The 22,376-nt window shown below is 43.1% G+C and overlaps 2 protein-coding genes across 2 annotated transcripts; both read right to left on the bottom strand.

Moving 5' to 3' along the window:
* Positions 1-372: 372 nt before the first annotated feature.
* Positions 373-1,589, bottom strand: LOC149751217 (uncharacterized). Its single transcript, XM_089927621.1, has 3 exons — positions 791-1,589; positions 534-677; positions 373-437 (listed from the first exon to the last, which is right to left on the bottom strand). Exons 1-3 carry the CDS (start codon positions 1,587-1,589, stop codon positions 373-375), a joined length of 1,008 nt encoding a protein of 335 aa, XP_089783747.1.
* Positions 1,590-11,036: 9,447 nt separating this feature from the next.
* On the bottom strand, positions 11,037-16,083 carry LOC103697466 (zinc finger CCCH domain-containing protein 18-like). The gene is made up of 7 exons (XM_039118052.3): positions 15,674-16,083; positions 14,255-15,206; positions 13,784-13,951; positions 13,515-13,694; positions 11,540-11,616; positions 11,245-11,412; positions 11,037-11,154 (listed from the first exon to the last, which is right to left on the bottom strand). Exons 1-6 carry the CDS (start codon positions 15,678-15,680, stop codon positions 11,291-11,293), a joined length of 1,506 nt encoding a protein of 501 aa, XP_038973980.2. The 5' UTR covers positions 15,681-16,083; the 3' UTR covers positions 11,037-11,154; positions 11,245-11,290.
* Between the last annotated feature and the right edge of the window lie 6,293 nt (positions 16,084-22,376).

Here is a 22,376-nt window from a genome sequence, read left to right as displayed (position 1 = left end):
GCGGCCGCGGTTGGCTGCGGATTTACCGGAGGGGGGGGTGCCGCGGATATCCCGCGGCGCCCTTGCCCCGTTTGTCCCCGGAGGAGCCGGAGAGGATCGCCATCGCGATCCTCTGTTCCGGCTCTTCCCAAAAGAAGAGTCGGGCTGAAGTCGGCTGGGGCTGCCGGCTTCAGCCCGTATCTCACATTCTCTCCCCCTTAGAAAAATTTCGTCCTCGAAATTTAACATATCTCAGTTTGCAAAAAGGTCCGGATATTTTTTTTTTCATCTCGTCCTCTAGTTCCCATATAGCCTCATGTTCTGAGTGATTGCTCCACTGGATCTTGATATAGGGAACTGTGCGCCTTCTTAATACTTGTTTCTTTCTATCAATTATCCGTACGGCTGCTTAATTTGCATAGCAGAGACAACTCGAGGAAAAGTGTAAGTACCACTACCTACGAAGTTAAATTCATTGTCTTTAGGGGTTTGAAATTTTACTTGCTTTTCATGGCAATTAATGGTAGCAAAGTGTGACGCTGACTAGTCTATACCGAGAATTATGCCAAAGTCATGCATATCTATAACTATCAAATCAACAGACAAGTCTCTACCTACCATCTGAGCTGGACAAATTTTGCAAATCTGATTACCGGTCATCCCATTCCCGACAGGGGTGCTAACATGCAAATCATACTCTAATAGCACACAAAATAGGTCATGTTTTTGCACAAATATCGATGACACAAGGAATGCGTAGCAACAGAATCAAACAGTATATAAGCATAAACATAAGCAACCGGTAGTGTACCTGACACCACAGTATTGGATGCCTGAGCATCCTGCTGAGTCAGTGCGTAAATACGACCCTGTGTGCGCGGTCTCCCCCCTGTCCGCTGCTCAGAAGAAGAAGGCTGAGCCGACTGAACCGGAGCAGGATAAGCTTGTACTTGTTGGGTCCCTGTAGCTTGGGGCCTCTGATCTGATTGTGATACTTGTTGATTATAAGGGCACTCCTTTATCCTATGATCTTGTTGTCCACATTTGAAACAAGCGCCGGACAATCGTCTACAGAGTTCTGTCTTATGGGCGCCTCCACATGCTTCACATTTAGGCTTCTCTTGTTGGATAGTCTCGCCATAAGATCCCTGCTTTTCTGATTGCCCAGACCTATTACGAGATTTTGCTGTCCTGCTAGAATTCTGTCCACTATGAGTATCATCATCTCTGCTCCTCTTCTTTTGTATTCTATCTTTTGAATCTTGTGTTTCCTTCCAGACAATTTCCATATTCTTGGCCCTATCTACCAAGTCATCATAGTTTGTTGAGTGCACTGCGGCCAAACCCCGACGTAAGTGAGGCTTCAATCCTTCTTCAAATCTCCTTATCTGGGACTCTGCATCTATGACGAGGGTGGGAGCAAACCGAGCTAACCTGTCAAACTCTGCCTCATACTCATCCACGGTCATAGTTCCTTGAGACAGATTTAGAAATTCCCTCTCTAGCTCCCTAAGGCGACTTGAAGGGAAATACTTGGAGTAGAAGGCTGTGCGGAATCTCTGCCAGGTAAGTGCCTCCTGCTCGGGTGCCAATGTGCGCTCCACAGACATCCACCAATGATGAGCTCGGTCCTGAAGCATATAGGTGGCAAATCTGACCTTCTCTTCATCGGTGCACTCCATTGCCCTGAAGGTTTTCTCCATTTCATCTATCCAGGCTTCGGCCTCTTGAGGACTAGTGGTGCCCTTAAAAGCTGAAGGAGCCATTCTTTTGAATTCTGCTATACTCCTTCTTTGCTCAGGAGGAGCAACATCCTGTTGGACTGGTTGCTGAGGTTGTTGCCTCTGTTGGCGTACTAACCCGACGACCTCCTCGATCAGTTCGAGCACCCGAGTTTGATTTCCGGCGGCAGCTTCTGGAGTTGATTGACCCTGAGGCCCTGAGCTATACGATGCCTCGCCCGCTTGGTTAGTGGGGGCTCTTCCCCGAGAGCCCCTAACCATCCGATTCAAGCTACGGACACGGCGAGGTGGCATTCTGATTCAGTAAAAATGTAAATGTTATAAAATCATCTAAACAGAATAATACATAATAGTTAACAAAACAAATGAACATTATCCTCTTATCTAGTTCCTACCCATCTCTCAACCTTTCTGACGAATTCTAAAGATCCTAAAACTTAAGCTCCATCTGACTATTTCAAAAACAATCCCTAAGAATCTGAAACCTGAGCTCTGATACCACCAAATGTCACGCCCCCGCCTGCGCGAGGCACGTGAGGCACCCAATGCCCACGTGGGGGCCACATGAGGAGGGACCACGGGGCTCCCCTGCCAGATATTGTCCGGTTCTGGGGCTTCACGCAAGCGTCCTTCACCCCTCCCCGGTTTTGTTTTCCACCCAAAATGCGTCTGCAGGATTTGGAGTCACCCGCCTCATATGCCCAGGCTCTGGAACGAGTCTTTCCGATGTGGGACTATTGGGCCTCACACCCTTCCCACCATCGGACAAGAGCCGTCCTCGGCTCTGATACCAAATGTCACGCCCCCGCCTGCGCGAGGCACGTGAGGCACCCAATGCCCACGTGGGGGCCACATGAGGAGGGACCACGGGGCTCCCCTGCCAGATATTGTCCGGTTCTGGGGCTTCACGCAAGCGTCCTTCACCCCTCCCCGGTTTTGTTTTCTACCCAAAACGCGTCTGCAGGATTTGGAGTCACCCGCCTCATATGCCCAGGCTCTGGAACGAGTCTTTCCGATGTGGGACTATTGGGCCTCACACCCTTCCCACCATTGGTATCAGAGCCGAGGACGGCTCTTGTCCGATGGTGGGAAGGGTGTGAGGCCCAATAGTCCCACATCGGAAAGACTCGTTCCAGAGCCTGGGCATATGAGGCGGGTGACTCCAAATCCTGCAGACGCATTTTGGGTGGAAAACAAAACCGGGGAGGGGTGAAGGACGCTTGCGTGAAGCCCCAGAACTGGACAATATCTGGCAGGGGAGCCCCGTGGTCCCTCCTCATGTGGCCCCCACGTGGGCATTGGGTGCCTCACGTGCCTCGCGCAGGCGGGGGCGTGACACTAGTGCACAATCTTGGTGTTCTTTCTTCATTGCCGCCAACGTAACATAGGTGAAATGAGTGTATGCACATACAATGTGCTGCAGGAAGAACAACTTTGAAGGTGCAGGCCATGCATTTGCTAAGCTAAAAGATTCTTGTGTTAGTCCTCAGATCTTGTATTTTTTCCCTCATCGAAGCCGTGTCTTCCTGCATATCATCAATGCATAACATAAAATCAGTAAAATAATATATGCAGCTGAACAGGTGGACTCTTTTAAGTATGAAAATCATATTTTCCATCACATTATCACAAGAGAAATGCAAGCTATAGCATGAAACTAGTACATCTAAACTAAAAAATTGATGCAAAGCTTCGTGATACTGACACAAAAAAGAGAAAGCAATGTATATACAGCAAGTGCGAAATACCTCTATGCCTACATATTTTGCATGATGCCAAAGAGATGTTCCACCATTTTGCTTTCAGAATCAAAGTAACCAGCTATATCTTTAAAACCAAACAGAAGGGTGGTTAATGCATGATAGCTTGTGCTTAAGATTCACCTATTTGAAATGGGGGAAGAAATAGAAAGAATAGAAAAGAAATATGGAAGAGGAATGAAGGGAATTAAATGAAATATGGGCAAGGCATGATAATTGAAGTGTTGTCTTAAAGACGGGATTTTCTCCCACTATAGATGTAGGTGTACTACTAGAAATCCTGTCCCCAGGATACAATGCCCAAATAATAGACCTACTTCGGCTCTGCACTATGCTGAAGAACCAGAAAAACCACCCTGAAAAATTATGAGAGAAAAAATGAAAGGATTAGTAAGAATCTTTAGGAATTTTATAAGCACAAAAAGAGAGAGCGATATGAAAGCAACAGAAGCCATGTTATCAGAATATAAAGTAACAGAACTTATAGTAGAATTAATAAAAGGAACAAAATGCATAAATCTTCTTATCCATCTATTAGCTTCAGACATAACATATTCAGATTCCATACTAGATAAAGCAACACAAGTTTGTTTTTCCAAAGGTTAAGCAACAGCAATACCACCAAAAGTAAATAACCAACCACCAATAAACTTAGAATTAGTTCTACCAGCTGAACAATTGGCACCAGTGTCATATTTTAAAATGGCAAATTACAATTAAAATCAAATCATAACTCATAATATATTTCAAATATCTCAACAGTCTACTAAGTTGTTTCCTTCTTAGTATCAGTAGCTAAAGGTTGAATGGAGAACTTAGTAGGATTGCTGCATGAAAGGATTGATAAATATGGGTAGGATTTTTAGGTTACACATATGAAGATCCAATGTCTGTTGAAAGAGATAATGAAGAAGGGGGAATGTGGAAGCATTACCAGACCTTGGCTTCCAATGTTAAAGTCATGACCAGATTTTGAAGTACAGAAATGAAATCTTAGGTCCACTCAAGGGGATTGTCTCTCGAGCATAGCTGAGAAAGCTGTTACTTTTTTGAGACAGAGAGACAAGCCCTTGCTTATTTTAGCATATACGGAAAATACGTATCGTGATTTGTTCGATTATCAGTATCCAGAGATGCAGAGGGAACAGAATTTTGTGGAGTTCATAGAGAAAAAAAACTCCAGCTATGGTAGTTGAATTGAAAAATAATGTGCAATACATAGTTGCTAACTTGATGCATCTTATGCTCTAGTTATGTTGTCCTAAAGTTCAGCCACAGCAGGTTGCTGTTTGAAGCGAGAGAAACATGTGAATTTGCACTTAAATGCAAGCACATAGATATTCTCGATGAATCCTACAATTAGTAAATGCAACCTAACATTTGTATAGGAGTCTGAAGATAGTAGGCCTCCATGTATTCCTTATTCTACTATACTTGTAGCTTGAGTAGGGGTAGTAATCAGGTCAGATCGGACATAAACGGTCGGGTCAGATGCAGATCGGATCAGAAAATCATAAATCTAAACTTGACCTATTTATTAAACAGGTTAAACGGATCGAGTCGGGTTACCTGTTTAATAAACAAGTCGGGTTTAGATTGTAATTTCTGATCCGTTTATTAAACAGGTAACCCGACCCGATCCGTTTAACCTATTTAATAAACAGGTAACCTGTTTGCCCAACCCAACCGGTTTAACCCGTTTAACCTGTTTTCTAAATCGAATAATCATCCATTAATGCTGCCAGCATAAGTTCTTACCTCGGCCAGACATAATGAATAAAAATCACTGGATTTCAAGACGATCAAATATCAAACACAGGCATTGAATGACAGCTCTTCTAGAGTTTTAAAACACAGCACATTTCATGTTTCTCCATGTCAATACACATACAGACAGCAACCTACAAGCAGTAAATGTATAGACATCTAGCAATTAAAGATGCAGCACGCAAGTTTCAACCCACAAGCAGCAACCATATTACCAAACCATGAGGCATCAGCAACTAAAGATGCGAAAACGCATGATTTCTACTGCATTTACAGAGTCTGTTGGTTGATATAGGGGAGAATGAAGGAATCTGGATGGAGACATGCATGAAAAGGAATCTCATCAAAACCAAGGCCAGTAAAAACAATACAACCAGAGGTTCAAATCCCAAACCTCAACAGATTCAAACAAAATGAACAACTAGTCCAGCCATGCCCGCTCCCTTCCCTAACAAATCCATCAATTCAGGCCATGAATGGGCTTAGAAGAGCTTGTAGGGGGACGAAGCATCCAAGGGGTGGATGAGATAGGTGAGGACTAAGGCCGCTAGCATCAGCACGTAGGCAATTCCTTGGTCAATCGATGACCCTGCAGAGGAGCAAAGTAACAAATCATTCAACGTCATCAGTTCAAACTAAACACTATGGATATCGGTGACTCTACAACAGTTAAAGATAACAAAGTGGATAGTCCAAGTCCATGATCATGATTCATCTCACTATGAATTGGATTCAACATTGGCTGAGCATTGAGTTGATTGAGTTTCATTGTAGGAATTTGAGTTTATAACATCTTCTACAATCTCATATAACTCGGCCTTCTCAACATCTACATTGAAATATTGCAATAATTAATAATAAATTCATTTAAAAAATAATAGAAATATAATTAATAAAACATACACCTTTCTTTTCAAATACCCAATCTCGAGTACAAATCAAGGCCTCAGTAATATCCGGTTTAAGTACACTACGATAGTTATCAAGTACTCGCCCACCGATACTAAAAGCAGATTCAGAGGCGACCGTAGATATTAGAATAGTTAGAATATCACGTGCCATAAGAGAAAGTTAAGGATAATGAAACTACTTGGTTTTCCAAAAATCAAGGGTATCCAAATTGGACTTCCTATCAACTTTAGGCTCATCCAAATATAATTCCAATTGAGACTTCTGTGCAGTAGTCACAAAATCAAAGCTTTCAAATGTATCAAAATCCTACATTATTGAAAAAATGGAATGAGTTATTTATAAGAAACAATACCATATACAAGCACATTACATTTATTTTAGATAAAAAAAAGTTTTATATTACCTTTAAAGCATTTGCTTTTCTAAATGCCTCAGAAGTTTCAGAAGAAGTACCAGTCTCCATATCTCCATGAGTTGACGTGCTAACAGTTGAAGTTTTAGAAGAAGCAAGCATATACTGATTAAAGAGAGAAAACATACAATCACGGATGTGCATGCTCTCAGTAGAACCATACCCATTCAACTTCTTATAACAATACTCTACAAACTGAAATTTGTACCGAGGATCCAAAATAACTGCCATGGCCAAGATTAAGCTATGATCCGACCAATACTTGTCAAATTTTTCATACATCTGTCGTGTCATTCTTTGTATAAAAGTATCTGCACTCTACATCTCTTGCCTTAAAGTAAGCTCAATCAAGAAAACTTGAGAAAAATATAAGTTTGATGTAGGATATTTAGCTCCGGAGAATACTAAAGTAGCATCATAGAATACACTCAACAACATGCTAATCTTCTCAACTTTACCCCACTCATCTTCAGATGGACAATGCTTGTAATCAGAGTCACTTAATTTCAAATGAAGAAAGGCACGACGGTAAAAGAGAGCACTCTCTAGCATCAAAAAAGTTGAATTCCATCTTGTAGGAACATCTTGCCTTAATCTTTTTTTTATTCTCCAAAGAAACTTGTCTAACATATTCCAAAAATTTTTGTTTCCGAACTTGTGAACCTGTCACATATTTAATACATTCACGAACTTTAGAGATTGGTTCATCTATCTCCTTTAATCCCTCTTGTATAATTAAGTTAAGAGTATGAGCACAACATCGGACATGAAAGAACTCACCATTTGAGTAAAGTGCATTATTCAAATTAAGTTGGATCTTTAGCATATCAACAAAAACATCATTTACCGATGCATTATCCAATGTTATGCAATACAATTTCTTTTCAATCCCCAATCAATCAACAAACCACAAATTATTTCACATAAAGATATGCCATTATGTGGAGGAGGCATGAAGCAAAAGTTAAGAACTTTCTTTTGTAACACCCATTCTTCATCAATAAAATGGGCAGTTAAATATAAACACCCATCAGTAGTAATGGAGGTCCACAAATTCGAAGTTAAACTTATCCTAGAAGGAATTGAATGTAGCCACAATACTAATTTTTTCTTCTCTTTTTTACATAATTTCAACAAATCAGTCTTTAGAGTATTCCTTGATACTAATTTGGCCTCCTCATGAACATAAGCAAATAAAGATCTAATGCCTTCATACTCAACAAATTGAAATGGTAGATCATGCTTAATAATTGCAAGTGTTAGCAATTCACGGAATTTGTTAGAATTAAACTTAGTAGAACACATTGATATGGACCCTTGAGCTTCTGATAAGATCATCTGTCCTATGTCACGGTTCTTTCTGTAATTCTCTAAATAACATTTCAGATTTTCGGTCCCAACCTTACCACCAAATGAATATTCTGCACCACACTTTATAAACTTACATTTTTAGTTACTTCATTTATATGAAAATATTGATAAATAGAAAAAGTTAACTTTCTTTTACATTTGTAGAAATATATTAGAACCTAAGGGCGTTGATTCATTTGCCCTATCACCATCACTCTCTAACTCTATATTCACGAACTGTTTATCCATCTATATCATATAATTTAAAATTATATCAGAATACCAATTTAGGAAAAAAATGATTAGCTAAAAGAAGGAAAATAATCATGCTAAAGAAATTTAGCAATACTTGCTTTAGAGACACATTAATTTTGATTTTTCATGGCAACTTACTATCTTACAGAATTCAAAAACTGGGATTGCTTCCTTAGAAGTCTAAACAATGATTTGCTTGCAGCTTAAAATCAACAACAACAACAACAATAAGCAGCATGTAGAAAGGTTTAACCTAAACATGCAATCACAAACACCTGCATTGCAGGAATTTTGAAATTTCTAACTAGACAAACACTTTTAGGTTATAGAAATGCTATAGCTTGATCATTATATTACATCTTATTCTTATTCGCTTAAAAACATAATAGAATAGTAATCTTATTCGCTTATGTCCTTCTTGTATGCTGAAATTTTTCATCATATTTGCCATGGCCCATGTGAAGTGTAGGTGCAATAAAAGCCTAAAATAAAGCACAGTAGCATTGAGCGTCACAATTCACAAACCTATGCCGCAAAAGTAAATTTTAAAAGGAACAGAGTGTTTTTACTTTTTTTCTATCAAAGACCGACAAAAAAGGTTTTTCATAATAATTTTGACCAACAATGAAAACATCAACAAAAAAAAACAGTAACCAATCTAAATAAATCAGTCTATGGTGTGGTCCCGGGAAAATCATGTTTTCTCTACTAATCAGCTTGCAAAAGATAAAACCAGTCTAGCATACAGACGATTATAGGATTTAAGAAGCTCATGATTGGGAATTCAATAAACTGCATTATTAGCAACCAAATGGAAGGATTCAGCTTGACATTGGGCCCTTGATGCCTCCTTGCTTAACAAACATAGACAAAAGCACCAGCTTGTTGGAACCAATTAATAGCGGTCCTAAAGAAACATAAGAGAGATAAAAGTTCCATGCAAAACAAAAGGGAGAGATGAAAGAAAAACCCTAAAACAAGCCTTGATCCTAGTTGGAAATGCACCATCTATTTAGATTTTAGAATCTACAACCTCTGATTGCTAAGCAGAGGGGTATAGCTACCAAGGCAAGCCTGAGTTCATCAAACTAACTGATGCTTCTTTCCATGTAATTGCATGTAGGTTTAATTGGTTTTGCAGAAGAATGAACTTTTTGGGAGATACGTTGTTGCTTTCTAAAACTGGAAAATGCTTGAGATGCTAAGCATGCCCCATTCTACAAGCACTTACAACTGATCTACAACTTCATCATCAAAATCATCCCTATGAGCATCCTTAGGTCATGTGATTTTTAAGATGCTCGATATGTTAATAAGGTTTGATACTTGCACCTCACATTTTTTTTCAAATAATTATAGAACATTTTTTTTTGGGTAGAAGATAGATAATAATGTTGGTTCACAAAAAAGCATATGAGCTTCATTACTTAATATAGCGTAGTCCATAGTTACAGCAAGATGGATGAGATCAGTTTTATTTTCTTTCACTTTCCTCGTCTCCATCCTCAGCCTAAATTGCAAATAGTCTTTATCAGGAATATAAACAGGAACCAAAGAAAAGAGAAAAATTGGGACAAAGATCTGTAACAGATCAGACTAAATGATTTTAGTCCATTAGTGTAGATTGTACTCAACAAGGATCCATGCAATGTTCCATCCATATCGAGCTACAGAGCAATAACTAAAAAGAAATATATTCACAATAATGGGTCCTTTGTTTTGTTATAAGCCATGATTAAACTAGTATCAAATAAAAACCCGTTGCCACTAAAAACATCACCGATACTATATGATCTATTTCAATATGTTGATTTTTTGCAAACTTCCTTAAGATACCCGCTGCAATTAGCAATTGCATCTGTCATACATCACCTTCTGCTCAAAGTGTCAACTAGAACTGCCTCTGAACAATGAACCGAACACCTTGAATTCAAAAATGCAATTAGCAATTGCATCTGTCATACATCACCTTTCTCTTCTACGACCATCAATGGAGTCATGCTCCAGTATCTACAATAAGTGTACACCTTTTCCCTTTCGATGTACTTGTATCACTTTTGTAACCTTCTCCCATGAAATTAAAATGGAGAAGCAACTGATCTTTTGGTTATCGGTATAAAGTTCATTAACATCTCGCTGATCTGGGGAGATTAGGGTTTGAAAACTGATGTGTTGAACTGAAGTATGAAATGGAGCAATCTCTCTATATTCTTCTATTTTCTTCTCTGGATATCTATATGACTGCAGAAATGCTGCTTCCTGCTGGTGGAGATGCAAAAGGACTCTCTGGGAGCTCAATTTGGCCACTGCACACCAGAGAAAAACCTAGTTAGAGGTAGAAGGTACTTGTATGCATGAAAGCAAGTCAATTACTGGAGCCTTGAAAACTGAAACAATTCTTTTCACATAAATTTGATATAATTAATATTTCATTAAAATTTGAGCAGATGCTGTGCTGTTACAGGAAACCTCAGAAGTTGCAAGGGCACAAGAGTGATTGTAAGTTTTCAAAATGATCTCAACAAAGATACAATTCAGTGTTCCAAGGATTCTTCCCCCAATCCTTAGACTATGAACACGAATATGGTGCAATTTCAAATTACAATATATGTAAAAAAAATAAGTATCAAAAAATGCATCAAGAAATACCTTTAGTGATAAATAAAGAGAGTAATTCAGGGTAAGCATTAACCAGGAAGTGTTACTCATTCTACCCATTTAGCCTTGGAAGGGAAAAAACACAAATTGAACGAAAACAATGGTTAATAGTAAAGCATATAACCAATGATAATAATCTTTTATGGAAAATAATGTTCACATATTATTTAGCTATATAGTTATATTTTGCATATGGCTTACCTCTCCGGGTCACTGTAACTGTCGTTTCTTTGCCTAGCTTTGTCATCACTTGTCGAAACATTATTAAGAGCAGCAAGGGTATAGCTAAAATGATCTATCAATGGGAACTCATAGGGATCTGAACAACAACCGCAAAGAAAAATTCTAGAAATTAGTGCAGGACATATGAACCAGGATAAGGACTTTTCTCAAGATTAAATTGTCAAACCTTCTGTAACTTTAAATCCTTCCATGTCATAACAGAAATATGGTTGCTAAGATAGTGGCTTAGATGCTAAGTTCAACTCAGAGAGACGCTTTCTCTCAAGTTCAAATATCATTTCCTGCTCAATTAACTTGCTTTTAAGCATCCTGGGGCTATCAGATTCTCTTGGAACTGAAGGCAAGATGCATCATATAAAATTACAAAGAAGTTAGAATGGAGTAATATACAAAGATAAACATCAATCTTTTACAGAAAAAAGTAATATGAATCATGACTTTAGTTGAAAATGCCTACTTACCTGCATGAAGCTTAGGATCCATTTCAAGATATTGAGAAGAATAATACATTGCAGGTTTTATTTTCTCCATATAGGTTCTGCAATGTAAGAATGTTTCATGTCATGATTATGAAAAACTACAATCAGAAGAAATAAAACCGAGCATCAACTTTGTAAAACCAGTATGGGTAGATGAGCCAAACATTAGTCAAACTGCATGTTGATTTATAAAGTCTTAAGTTGGGGTAAATTAGCAAAGTCAATTATAATGCCTCTGAAGGACGAAAGAAACCTTAACGCAACATCGACTATAACCATAATGAAGAAGCACTGACAATTACGCATGAGAAACAAAAAAAAAAATCATGCTCATAACATAAACATGTATAGTGTCGTGGATATTGTTATTTAATTATGGTCCTTTTCTCCAATTTCTAGCAAGCTAGATTGCAGGTCAGAACATTTTTGGCCAGCAAATTTGATATCAATGAAACAAAACACTAGAAAGGAATTTCCACCCAAAGTTTTCCTCTGTGTTTTATTCTCAAATAAAAATTTCCTGCACAAAACCTGTACAATATATTTGTTCTTAATGCTGATTTTTTATGTGATTAGTACTGTAAATTTCTAGTTATTAGTATCTGATTCCATCCTAGTGAACGTGAGTTGTAAGCACCAAAATATGTAGCCTTCAATGGTGAACCATAATTTAGACATTGGAGTAATGTTGAATAAGAATGAATAAATGTTTTCAAATCTACAACAGCGCCATAATCGTCCAATTTTGGACCATTCCAAAACTGCTCCTGAATTTTTTAGCTAAATTATGAGTTTAGTCATGAAAATGAGGACAAAGCATGTTATACTTTAGCCTTTCAGAATTCAGATGTCTCTCATGTTTTATGGTAAGTATGCACAAATTTTAATCAATCATACACAAGAGAATTCTTTTTCTTATTTATATGTTTTAGATACTTTCTCTCAGTGCTTCTAATTTATATATTTTAATTTCAATCTTTTGCCAAATATCATTTCAGTTGCACTTTCAAAATGATCCTGAATTCTCATATACAGCAGAAAATTACGCTTCAAGGGAAAAATGGTAACAATTATGCAGAGTAGATGTTTCGAGGACTTGGAAACAACACTTTCCCATTTTCTCAACGCATATTCTTGGCATTTACATCATTCAGGATCTGGCATATAAGTTTGCATGTAAAAAGTATATACAATAATCAACTTCTGTATATAAGGGAAAAAAAATTGTGCATATGAGATCCTAGTAGAAATATTGAAAAAAATATGCTCCTAGAGGCCGGTTGAGATACATTTCAGCAAAGAATCTGATAGTTGAAATTGGCTGGTTAATCATATATACTTTCAGATTCATAACATGGGCAATGCTACTCAAATTATTCAGAAGCAGATTATAATAAATGACAACAAGTTTTAATTCAGAATGACAGTGGTGGAGAGATCAAGCCACATATGAATAATAACAATCCTGCAAAAGTTTAGTTGCCAACTACAATAGATTATGAGACAATTGACAGACATCCTAAACAGAACTTAAGGTGTCAATATCCTCAATTTTTCCATATATAACTTAACCAGAACACAAGAATAACAAACAAAATAGGGATTCCTAATAGAGATAAAGAAAAAGCTTCTTGAAAAAAAATCTTCCATATATGAGATCCTCACAGAAATATTGAAAAAAGCCCCAGCTAGAGGTCAGTTAAGATACATTTCAGTGCAAAATCTGATAGTTGAAATCAGCTGTTTAATCATATGTGCATTCGAATAACATCACCAATGGTACTCAAATTATTCAAAAGCAGATTATAATAAAGGAGAACAAAAAATTCTAACTCAGAATGACAGTAGTGGAGAGATCAGAGCACATATTAAATAAAGCCAATCCTTCTAACATTCAGTTACCAACTAAAAGAGGCTATCAGACAAACAATAGACATGCTAAAGAGAGGTAACTTACCTATCAATAATCCTCGATTTTTCCTTATATGGCTTTACCAGGACACGAGAATTACAGATAAAATGGGGATTCCGCTTCATCAAAATATCATTAACAGTCTGTGCATAATGGAAGCTGACAAACCCAAACATTCGCTTTTCTTGGCTTGGAATCCTCACATCATGAACTGGGCCATAGTTTCTGGTAAATAACAACGAACAAAGGCATCAATATCAAGGAAAATGCATTGACAAGTCTTTTTAGGTATAATTTGGCTGATGTTTAGTAACCTAAAATAGTTGGCAACATCTTCCTCAGTGAATGTGCTCTCTGCTGGGAATGTAAGATATATCTGATGAGAACTTGCAACTGTTGCACCTAGATCACTTCTCTCATTCCTGCATTCCATATATCTGTGGGCATCTTCTGCTAGTACTACCGAATGTTGCCCATGTGGTCTGTTATTCAAAAATGCATGTAAAGGAAAAACATAAATAGAAGTGGATAGCAATGCTGAGCCTATAACTACTCTCCCAGTTCATTTTGTAAATTGAAGTGGATAGCAATCAGAGAAAGCAACAATTACTGCCACCATGCTACTAATTTTGCAAACAAGTTCCAAATTGTATCACATCTTTTACAACTAGCACTCAGTTTACAGAATTAAACTAACTTAATGCAGCCTTTAGTACGAAGAATTCGATAAGTATCTTAAACACGGAAACATGGAGGAACTTCCATGGAAGTACATAGATAGATACCTGTCTATGAACCGGATGCTGTTCTTCAAGCAGGCAAGCAACTTTGTCAAGCTGAAACCAGCCTTCCCATGCCGCTGGCTCTCAGTGAGGTACCCCTCAGCCTGAAGATTTCTTCCATATTTCTCATAATACAGCATAGGCAATGAGGCAATAGAAACAGGACTCCCTCTCTTTGACCTCAAGAGCTCTATGATCTCCATTTCAAGCCTCTCAGGTGACCCAGGTGTGAATCCGTCATCTTCATTTGGCAATTCATTCATGCTGGGGCCAAATAACTGCGTACATCCATCCGGGTAGGACAGGCTGTGAGTGTTCCTGCAGTTCACCCCATGCTTGCAGAACCCCTTGATGTAGTAATGGCAAGCCTTGATAGGTAACTCCGAGAGGCTCTGTGATCTCCTGCTGGTCCTACCAGTTATCCCACCACCCAAGGCAGCATCTTTGTAGTAGTAATTGCCCATGGGGTTCACAGTATCCAATTGCTCATCCATGCCCAAGAACTGAGGTTCGTTACGAAGAGAGTGCAAATCCCCGACTGAATCCATATATGGTTGCAGGCCAAAATTTAAGCTGTGCATTGGAGATTGCTGATCGGAAGCAAGCTGAGGATCCCAACAGGGAGCAGGAACATGAAAGCTGGGAGGGGAAGAGATGGGGCATGTCCCAGAAGGAGGGTACGAACCGAGCTGGTGGGAAATGGTTTGTATGGATTGGATTTGAGCCGAGGCAGAGTTCTTGGGGAATAGCATTCTGAGCATGGCCCTGGCATCATTTATTTTGGATAGCAATATGTTCTCATGGCCAATTGCTAACTGCACCATTTCTTGCTCCCCAGGTTCCTTCAGGAGGATGCATCCCATGATCTTAACAGCATTGTCTGGCTCGAGCTTTTGAATTCTACTGGAGATGATCTTTGTCAATTCAGAGAAATCCAAACCATAATATTTAGCCTCTGCATGATAAAAGAAAGAAATATGAGTAAAACATCCAAGTTTAAACAACTTTTTGTGGAAATCCATCAAGCCATATAACTAGAAACTAGGGCAGAAAAGAAGAATAAACAAAAGAAATTCTGAAAATTCATTAATTGTTGAGAACTCCAGGAAAAGATGACAGAATCTAAATCTTCCTACTTACTATATTACCTTTTCTAGTAATATTTTTCGGTAAACACCTGCCCTCTTAATTGACAAATCCACAAGTCAAAAACAGTACTAAATCTTGGCTATATTTTATGACTAAAGTCATATTCCCCAAAGCCTGTTTTAACCACAAATTATTTTGTAAAATTGAAGAACAAAGACCGAAACCCATAGAACATGATAGAGAACACTAAAGATAGACATTCATATTCAAATTCGAATCTTGAACCTGATTCAGAAACAACTATATTACTATTTAAGGAGAGATTTTCCTTACCAGCCATTTCAAACCCAGAAACAACCCCCTTTCACATGGAAGAAGAACACAAAGAAGATAAAGGAGGAGGAGGAGGAGGAGGGGGAGAGAGATTGTGCATTTTCAGAGAAAAAGATGGACAGAATATAAACAACCAACTCTGGACAAAGTTGAAATCAAAAGCCCTCAAAAATACTATTTTCATGGTATTTGGCAAAGCATTTTATTGCAAAAGAAATAGTGAAAAGAAGAATCTACCAAAAAAATGAAAAGCTAAAATTCTTGCAACCAACCCACTTTCTATAAACTAATTTTTCGTACGACCAAGTTAAAAGAAAAAGATTCCAACCACTACTTTAAGCAATGCCCTTGCAATCAATAAAATAAACATCATGTTGCTGGAATATGGACCCGGGGATGACCATTGGGCCAAGAAGGTGGGGCTCCGGTGAGAATCGGCGGGCTTCGGGTGGCGGCGGTCCGTCGACGGGCGGCGTCCTCCGGGGGACCTGTAAGAAACCGGTGGCCTGGATATCCGGCGCTGGCCCTCCGATGCTTAAGTCAGAGGGGAGGAAATATAAGTAGAAGCAATAATCTGTTCAGAGTTTCTGCCCCCTCCTTTATGGTAGAGGGGTTCCCCTTTTATAGTGGGGTGCTGGGTTACCTGTGATGCGACGGGACCAGGCTGCCGTATGGCTGAGCACGTCGCATGAATTAGCACACGATCATGTGAATTAATGCCTTGCTGTAGAGGATGAGGTCGGGGTCAGGGAGTTGTCGCGGCTGACTAAACACGGCCGAGCTGACTTACCATGGAGGATTGGAGATCCGCAGATAGCGGGAGCCATGCGCATTAATTGTTGAGTAAGCCGGAGGTCTGCAGAGACCATACGCATTAATTGTTGAGTAAGCTGGAGGTCTGCAGAGACCATACGCATTAATTGTTGAGTAAACTGGAGGTCTGCAGAGACCATGCGCATTAATTGTTGAGTAAGCTGGAGGTCTGCAGAGACCATGCGCATTAATTGTTGCGTAAGCCGCCCAAGGCGTGGTTCCGAACTGGGCCGTAGGAGGATGTGACAGTAGCGGGCAGTTGGTGAGGTCTGACTTCTAGGGATCGGATGCCTTCCGAGAACGGGCGCTTTCTAGGTCGGGCGTTCCGAGGTTGAGAGTTTAGGGTTGGGCGCCTGGTAGGGCGTCAGGTGGTCCGAGGTCGGGCGCGAGGTCGGTTGTCCAGATTAGGGCACTTCCGATCACGTGCTAGCGACGCGCCCATGTACTTGAGGGGACTTGTATTTTCCCCAACACTGCCCCCCGACTTCCGAGTTCGGGCTGCTTGCGAGCTCGGACGTGGGAAGTAGTTTGCTTTTATTGCGGTGATGGGGGCCAGGGAGACTTAAATTATGTCGGCGCTCTACGCACTTCGGGGTGCTTTTAATGGGAGAAAAGGAGGTGACGCCCTAGCGTCCTTCGAGGCCTTTTTGTGTAGCGGGCTCATGATGAGGCTCCAAGATCTGACGGGACGGCGCCTCGATTCCGTACCCGAGGCGCCCGTTCGGAATAAATGCGCTGCTTCAGCTTTTGGAGTCGACACGCGGCGCGATCCGGACGGAAGGCGGGATTCAGCCCCGCCGATCTGGGCCGTTGGGGAGGTCTATATAAACCCTTCGACTTAGCCCTAGGAAGGTCCTGCTTGTTTGTTATTGCTGCCATTTTCTCTCCCGGTTGCGACTGATCCTTCCCGGCGACATTCAGGGGCGATTTCCAACGGTGACCAGAGACAACTCCTGGTGGCCCCATAGTAGGTCGTCTTCCCACATTAGCTCGGAAGTTTTCTTTTTTCTCTTTTTCTTTGAATTCTCGCCTCTTTCTTCTTCTTTGTTTTCATTTTTTGCCCCTTCCTTCCTCCTTTCTTTTGAGATGGGTCTTGGTCCCGGTGAAGTCGGGTCTACCCTAACCGAGGAGGAACTGAGCTAGTCCATTCCCGGTTCTTCTTCCGACCCGGGTTTCGTCTCGAGCTCGCAGGGTCGGAAGACCGGATGACTAGGCCTCCTCCAGGTCGGTTCGGGGTGTACGTTGATACGCTCTGGTCCGGCCTGCGGTTCCCCCTTCATGAGTTTGTGAATGACCTACTGGTGGAGTACCAGCTTGTCCCAGCACAGCTCACTCCAAACTCATGGAGGACTATCGTCGGGTTCGTGTCCCTCTGCCTGGCGCATGGTATCCCGACCTCGGTGAATGTCTTCCGCCGGTGTTTCATATTAAAGACGAACCTGGCGGACGTAGAATGGTTGTACTTTGCCTGGAGGAGCGGTATGTCGCTCTTCTGAGGTGCCCCTTCCTCAATTCATGAGTGAAAGGGGAGATTTTTCTTTCTTTCTTCCGAGCTCTCGTGGGGGTTCAATTTAAGATGGGGGCGTCCCGGGCTGAAGGCCTTGAATAGGCTCAACAGTCTTTCGGTGGACGAGCAGAGGGCCTTCGATGCCCTGCAAAGTCTCGGGAGGGACATCCTCCTGACCGAGTTTCTGACCGAGGAAGCTCTGGTGGAGGTTGGCCTGAGCTCGGCGCGCCCCGAGGGTAAGGGCAGTTGTGCTGCTCCTTCATTCTTTAGTTTTTACCTTATTTGTTTCTTTTCTTTGTTCTTCTGATGTTGGTCTGACACTTAGAAGAATTTCTTTATTTCAGACATTCCTCACATGCCGACCAGCAACACATCCCTCTTTTCTCGGCTGAAGAGGCGGGCGGCCAAGGCCGGCGGGGCTATTCCTCAGCCCCGGAACAAGTCCAAGTCGGCCGCCACTTCTACCCTGCCGAGGTGGGGGGTTCTGAGGCTGGAGCCTCGGTGATTGCTCGGGGGCGAGTTCCAGCTGCCGAGTGTGCGAGCTCGGGTTCTGCAGGGGCGTCTGGTTCGGCGTCTCCGACCTGTCCCGCCCCCGTTTCTCAGCGGGCGGGTCGGCCGGTCATCCGCCTGCGACGCTCGGGGCCCAAGCCGAGCAGGGGCCCTGGGGTCCCGAGTGCACCTCGCACCGTTGTCACGAGCTCAACTGGGCCGAGCTCTTCAGAGGCCGAAGGGAGGGAGTCGGCCGAGCTGGAGTCTCCGATACCCGAGGGGAGCTCGGCCTTCCAAGACGGCGACGTCGCGCGTGAAGTGTTCCGCCGCGCCATGCTTCCAGCCGATCGGACCGAATTCCGGACCTTCACGCTCGAGGAGATCGTCGACCAAACCTACTGCAACACTGCTCGGGTAAGTCACCCTCTCATCTTGCCCTTAGTCATTAATATTTTCTTTATTTTTACTTATAGTTGCTTTCTCTACAGTATATCCACGAAGTTGATACCCTGGTATTCATCGCCTCGGAATGCCAGGAGGAGTCTCGGCGGCTCTGCAGGCAACTGGAGCCGGCCAAGAAAAGGATCGCCGAGCTGGAGGCCGCGCTGGCGGAGGCAGTGGCACAGAGAGAGGCTACCGAGGCCGGTCAGCAAGCCATCGTCGACGAACTAGAAGAGGAGAGGGCCGCACACTCCTTGATGAGATCAGCACTGCGCGCCTCCGAGGCGCGTCTTGCCGAGGCCCGCTCCGAACCCGCCGGCCACAAGTATGAGGGCGGGGTCCTCCGCCTAAAGGTCGAGCAGCTCGAGGTCTGAGAGAAAAGGGCGCTCGAGCAAGCTGAGAATGCCGTGGAGCTCTTCAAGGAGTCGGAAGAGTTCCGCGCATGTTGGAGGAGGAGACCGTGGACGGGTTCCTCCGGAGCTTCGAGAATTTTCGGAGGCAGATGGCTCGGTACTGCCCCCAGCTCGACCTTTCGGAGATCCGTCCGAGGATGGGGACAGGCGCTGAGTCCGAGGACGATGTCCCTGCGATTCTCACGCCTGAGGAGGAGTTCGTCAAGGCCGAGGCCGAGGCTGATATGGTCAATCAAGCGGTGTCGGAGGTTCCTCCCAGGGAATTTGCCGAGGGTGCTCCCGAGGCTTCTGTTGAGGCCCTAGTTGAGGCCACTGCAGAGGGTTCCAAGCCAGCGCCCGCTGAAGGCTCTCAGGTTATTACCATAGATGACCCTGAGGGTGACGCTGGTGCAACCGCCGCTCCCTAGGACTTAGCTCTTTTTTTTTTGTTTTAAACGAGGTCGGCCTTCAAACTTATTGTTCGGCCAACCCTCAATTTTGTACTTCAGCCTTCGGGTTTCTTATTAATGAAAGAGTATCTTTTGCCAATTTGTATTCGCCCTTCTTTCTTTCTTCCGCGCAATAATTTCTTTTAAGTTTCCGAATTCGGCTAAGCTCTCAGGCTCGAACTCCGTAGACTTAGGTTCGAGACATTTTCACTAAGCTATTAGACTTAGCCCCGATAAGGATAGCATTTTAGGCGCCGAGCTCAGACCTTGAGGGAATTCGTTAAGTCCTTGAGCTCGGCCAGGTTCGCAAACCTTAGTCCCGTGGGGCTAGGTTCCAACTTAGCCCCGTAGGGCTAGGTTTCGCTAGGGAAAGCCCCAAGCTTAGATTTTTAGAAAGATTCTTCGAGTCTTCGAGCTCGGATGCGAATCTTACCAAGCCCTTAAGTTCGGCTTTTGGACCCCGAAGGGGTTTCGTCAGGTCCTCTGGTTTGCCTTTCGAGAAACTCGGCTAAGCTTTTGAATTCGGCTATCCGGTCGCGGGCTTATGAAAGGTTTTGGGGTCAGTCTTCGAGGAGACTGTAGATCGAAACAGCGTTGTTGTTGGGTCAGTCTCTTAGTTGAGGTACCAACAAATGGGGCAAAGATTTATGATGGGTGCCTTGGCACTTCTAAACTCAACTAGAGTATTAAAGGTCGAGGCTGTCGCTGTGGGCCGGCACCGACCTTTCGGTATTTGGGCTTAGCCGGGTCCCCACTCGGAGGGGCCTATATAGATCAACATGGAGATCAACAAAGAGAGCGTGCACGAGGTCGGTGGGACCTCGGCCTTAGATTTACCCAGAGAAGGATCCCGACTTTGGTCGGGGGAAATCCCGAGTTTACTCAGGATCTTGCCGGCGGCACGTGAGTAAACAAATGAAATGGAGTAGGTGCCGAGTGGGATGTACCTCTTGCACCTTCGAGAGCAAGCGCTCCGTGTTAAAGCGGGCCGCTTTGTTTCTTGGTCAGCTTTCGGAGGCATCCTTCGGCTTGGGGTCCGTTTCGGGAACACCGGCGAACTGGGAGATGCTGCCATTGTCGAAGATTTTAGCGGATGTTGTTTCGTTGTCGCTGTCAAGTATCCGGGAGGGCTGCGAAGGCACTATCCCCGATCTTTCGAGGTCGAGGGAGCTCGAGCTTGCTGTCGAACTGGTGGTACTTTCCGAGGTCGAGAGAGTTTGGGACTCTACGGTCGACACACGGGGCATCCCGACCCAAATCGAGGTATCGAGCACAAGGTCGAGGGAGCTTGGGCTCGCTGTCGACCTGGTGACGCTTTCCGAGGTCGAGAGAGTTTGGGACTCTACGGTCAACACACGGGGCATCCCGACCTTAATCGAGGTATCGAGCACGAGGTCGAGGGAGCTTGGGCTCGCTGTCGACCTGGTGACGCTTCCCGAGGTCGAGGAAGTTTGGAACTCTACGGTCGACACACGGGGCATCCCGACCTTAGTCGAGGTATCGAGCACGAGGTCAAGGGAGCTTGGGCTCGCTGTCGACCTGGTGATGCTTTCCGAGGTCGAGGAAGTTTAGGACTCTACGGTCGACACACGGGGCATCCCGATCTTAGTCGAAGCTTTTGAGAAAGATCGAGGCCGAGCTCGACGTTGATGTAGCATGGTGTTAATCCTTTAACTGGGGTATCCGAGCTTGGTCGGTTATCCGAGCTTGGTTGGGCATCCGAACTTAGTCGGATTTCAGAGAGGAGGAGGGCGAGAGTCGCGTTTCCAGGTGTTGAAGACCCCTAGGGGTTCTATTGGTAATACATCCGAAGGTTCTCGAAGTTCTAGCTCCGTGGAATGAGGGTCCCTTCGAGAGACTCCAACTTGTATGCTCCGGGCCGCTGGACTCATGCGATCCGGTAGGGTCCCTCCCAGTTCGGGGCTAGCTTCCCCTGCTCGGTTGGCTGAGAGGCTTCAGCTCTTCTCAGGACGAGGTCCCCCACTTTGAAAAGCTTGGGCTTGACTTTGGAGTTGTAGTATCGGGCTGTTTTCTACTGGTATCTTGCCATGCGGACTCGGGCGACATCTCTTGTTTCTTCAATGAGGTCCACATTGTTTCTGAGCTGAGAAAAATTGGAGTCGGCGTCGTAATGCTCCACCCTCGGAGAGGGGAGGCCAATTTCCAAGGGGATAACAGCTTCCGTCCCATATGCCAGATTGAAAGGGATCTCGCCTGTGGGTAGTCGGAACGTAGTCCGGTAGGCCCAGAGAACATTGTACAAGTCCTCGACCCACTATCCTTTGGACCGATCGAACCTGGCCTTGAGCCTCTGCAAAATGGTGCGATTTGTTACCTCAGTTTCTCCATTTGTTTGAGGATGGGCGATCGAGGTAAAGCGGTGGTCGATGCCGAGCTCAGAGCAGAATTCTCTGAAGCGGATGTTGTCAAACTGGCGGCCGTTGTCAGATATAAGGATGCGGGGGAGTCCGAATCTGCAGATTATTGACTTCCAAATAAAGTTCCGCATTTTCTGCTCGGTGATCCGGGCTATAGGCTCAGCTTCAATCCATTTGGTGAAATAGTCGATGGAGACGACCAGAAACTTTCTTTGCCCGGTAGCTAGGAAAAAG

The sequence above is a fragment of the Phoenix dactylifera genome, chromosome 15 (assembly GCF_051530095.1).
Source record: "Phoenix dactylifera cultivar Ajwa chromosome 15, Ajwa_hap1_PhDact_Kaust_v1.1, whole genome shotgun sequence".
Taxonomy (NCBI): domain Eukaryota; kingdom Viridiplantae; phylum Streptophyta; class Magnoliopsida; order Arecales; family Arecaceae; genus Phoenix; species Phoenix dactylifera.
The sequence above is the reverse complement of the archived record's forward strand: the minus strand, read 5'-3'. Positions and strand labels throughout refer to the sequence as shown.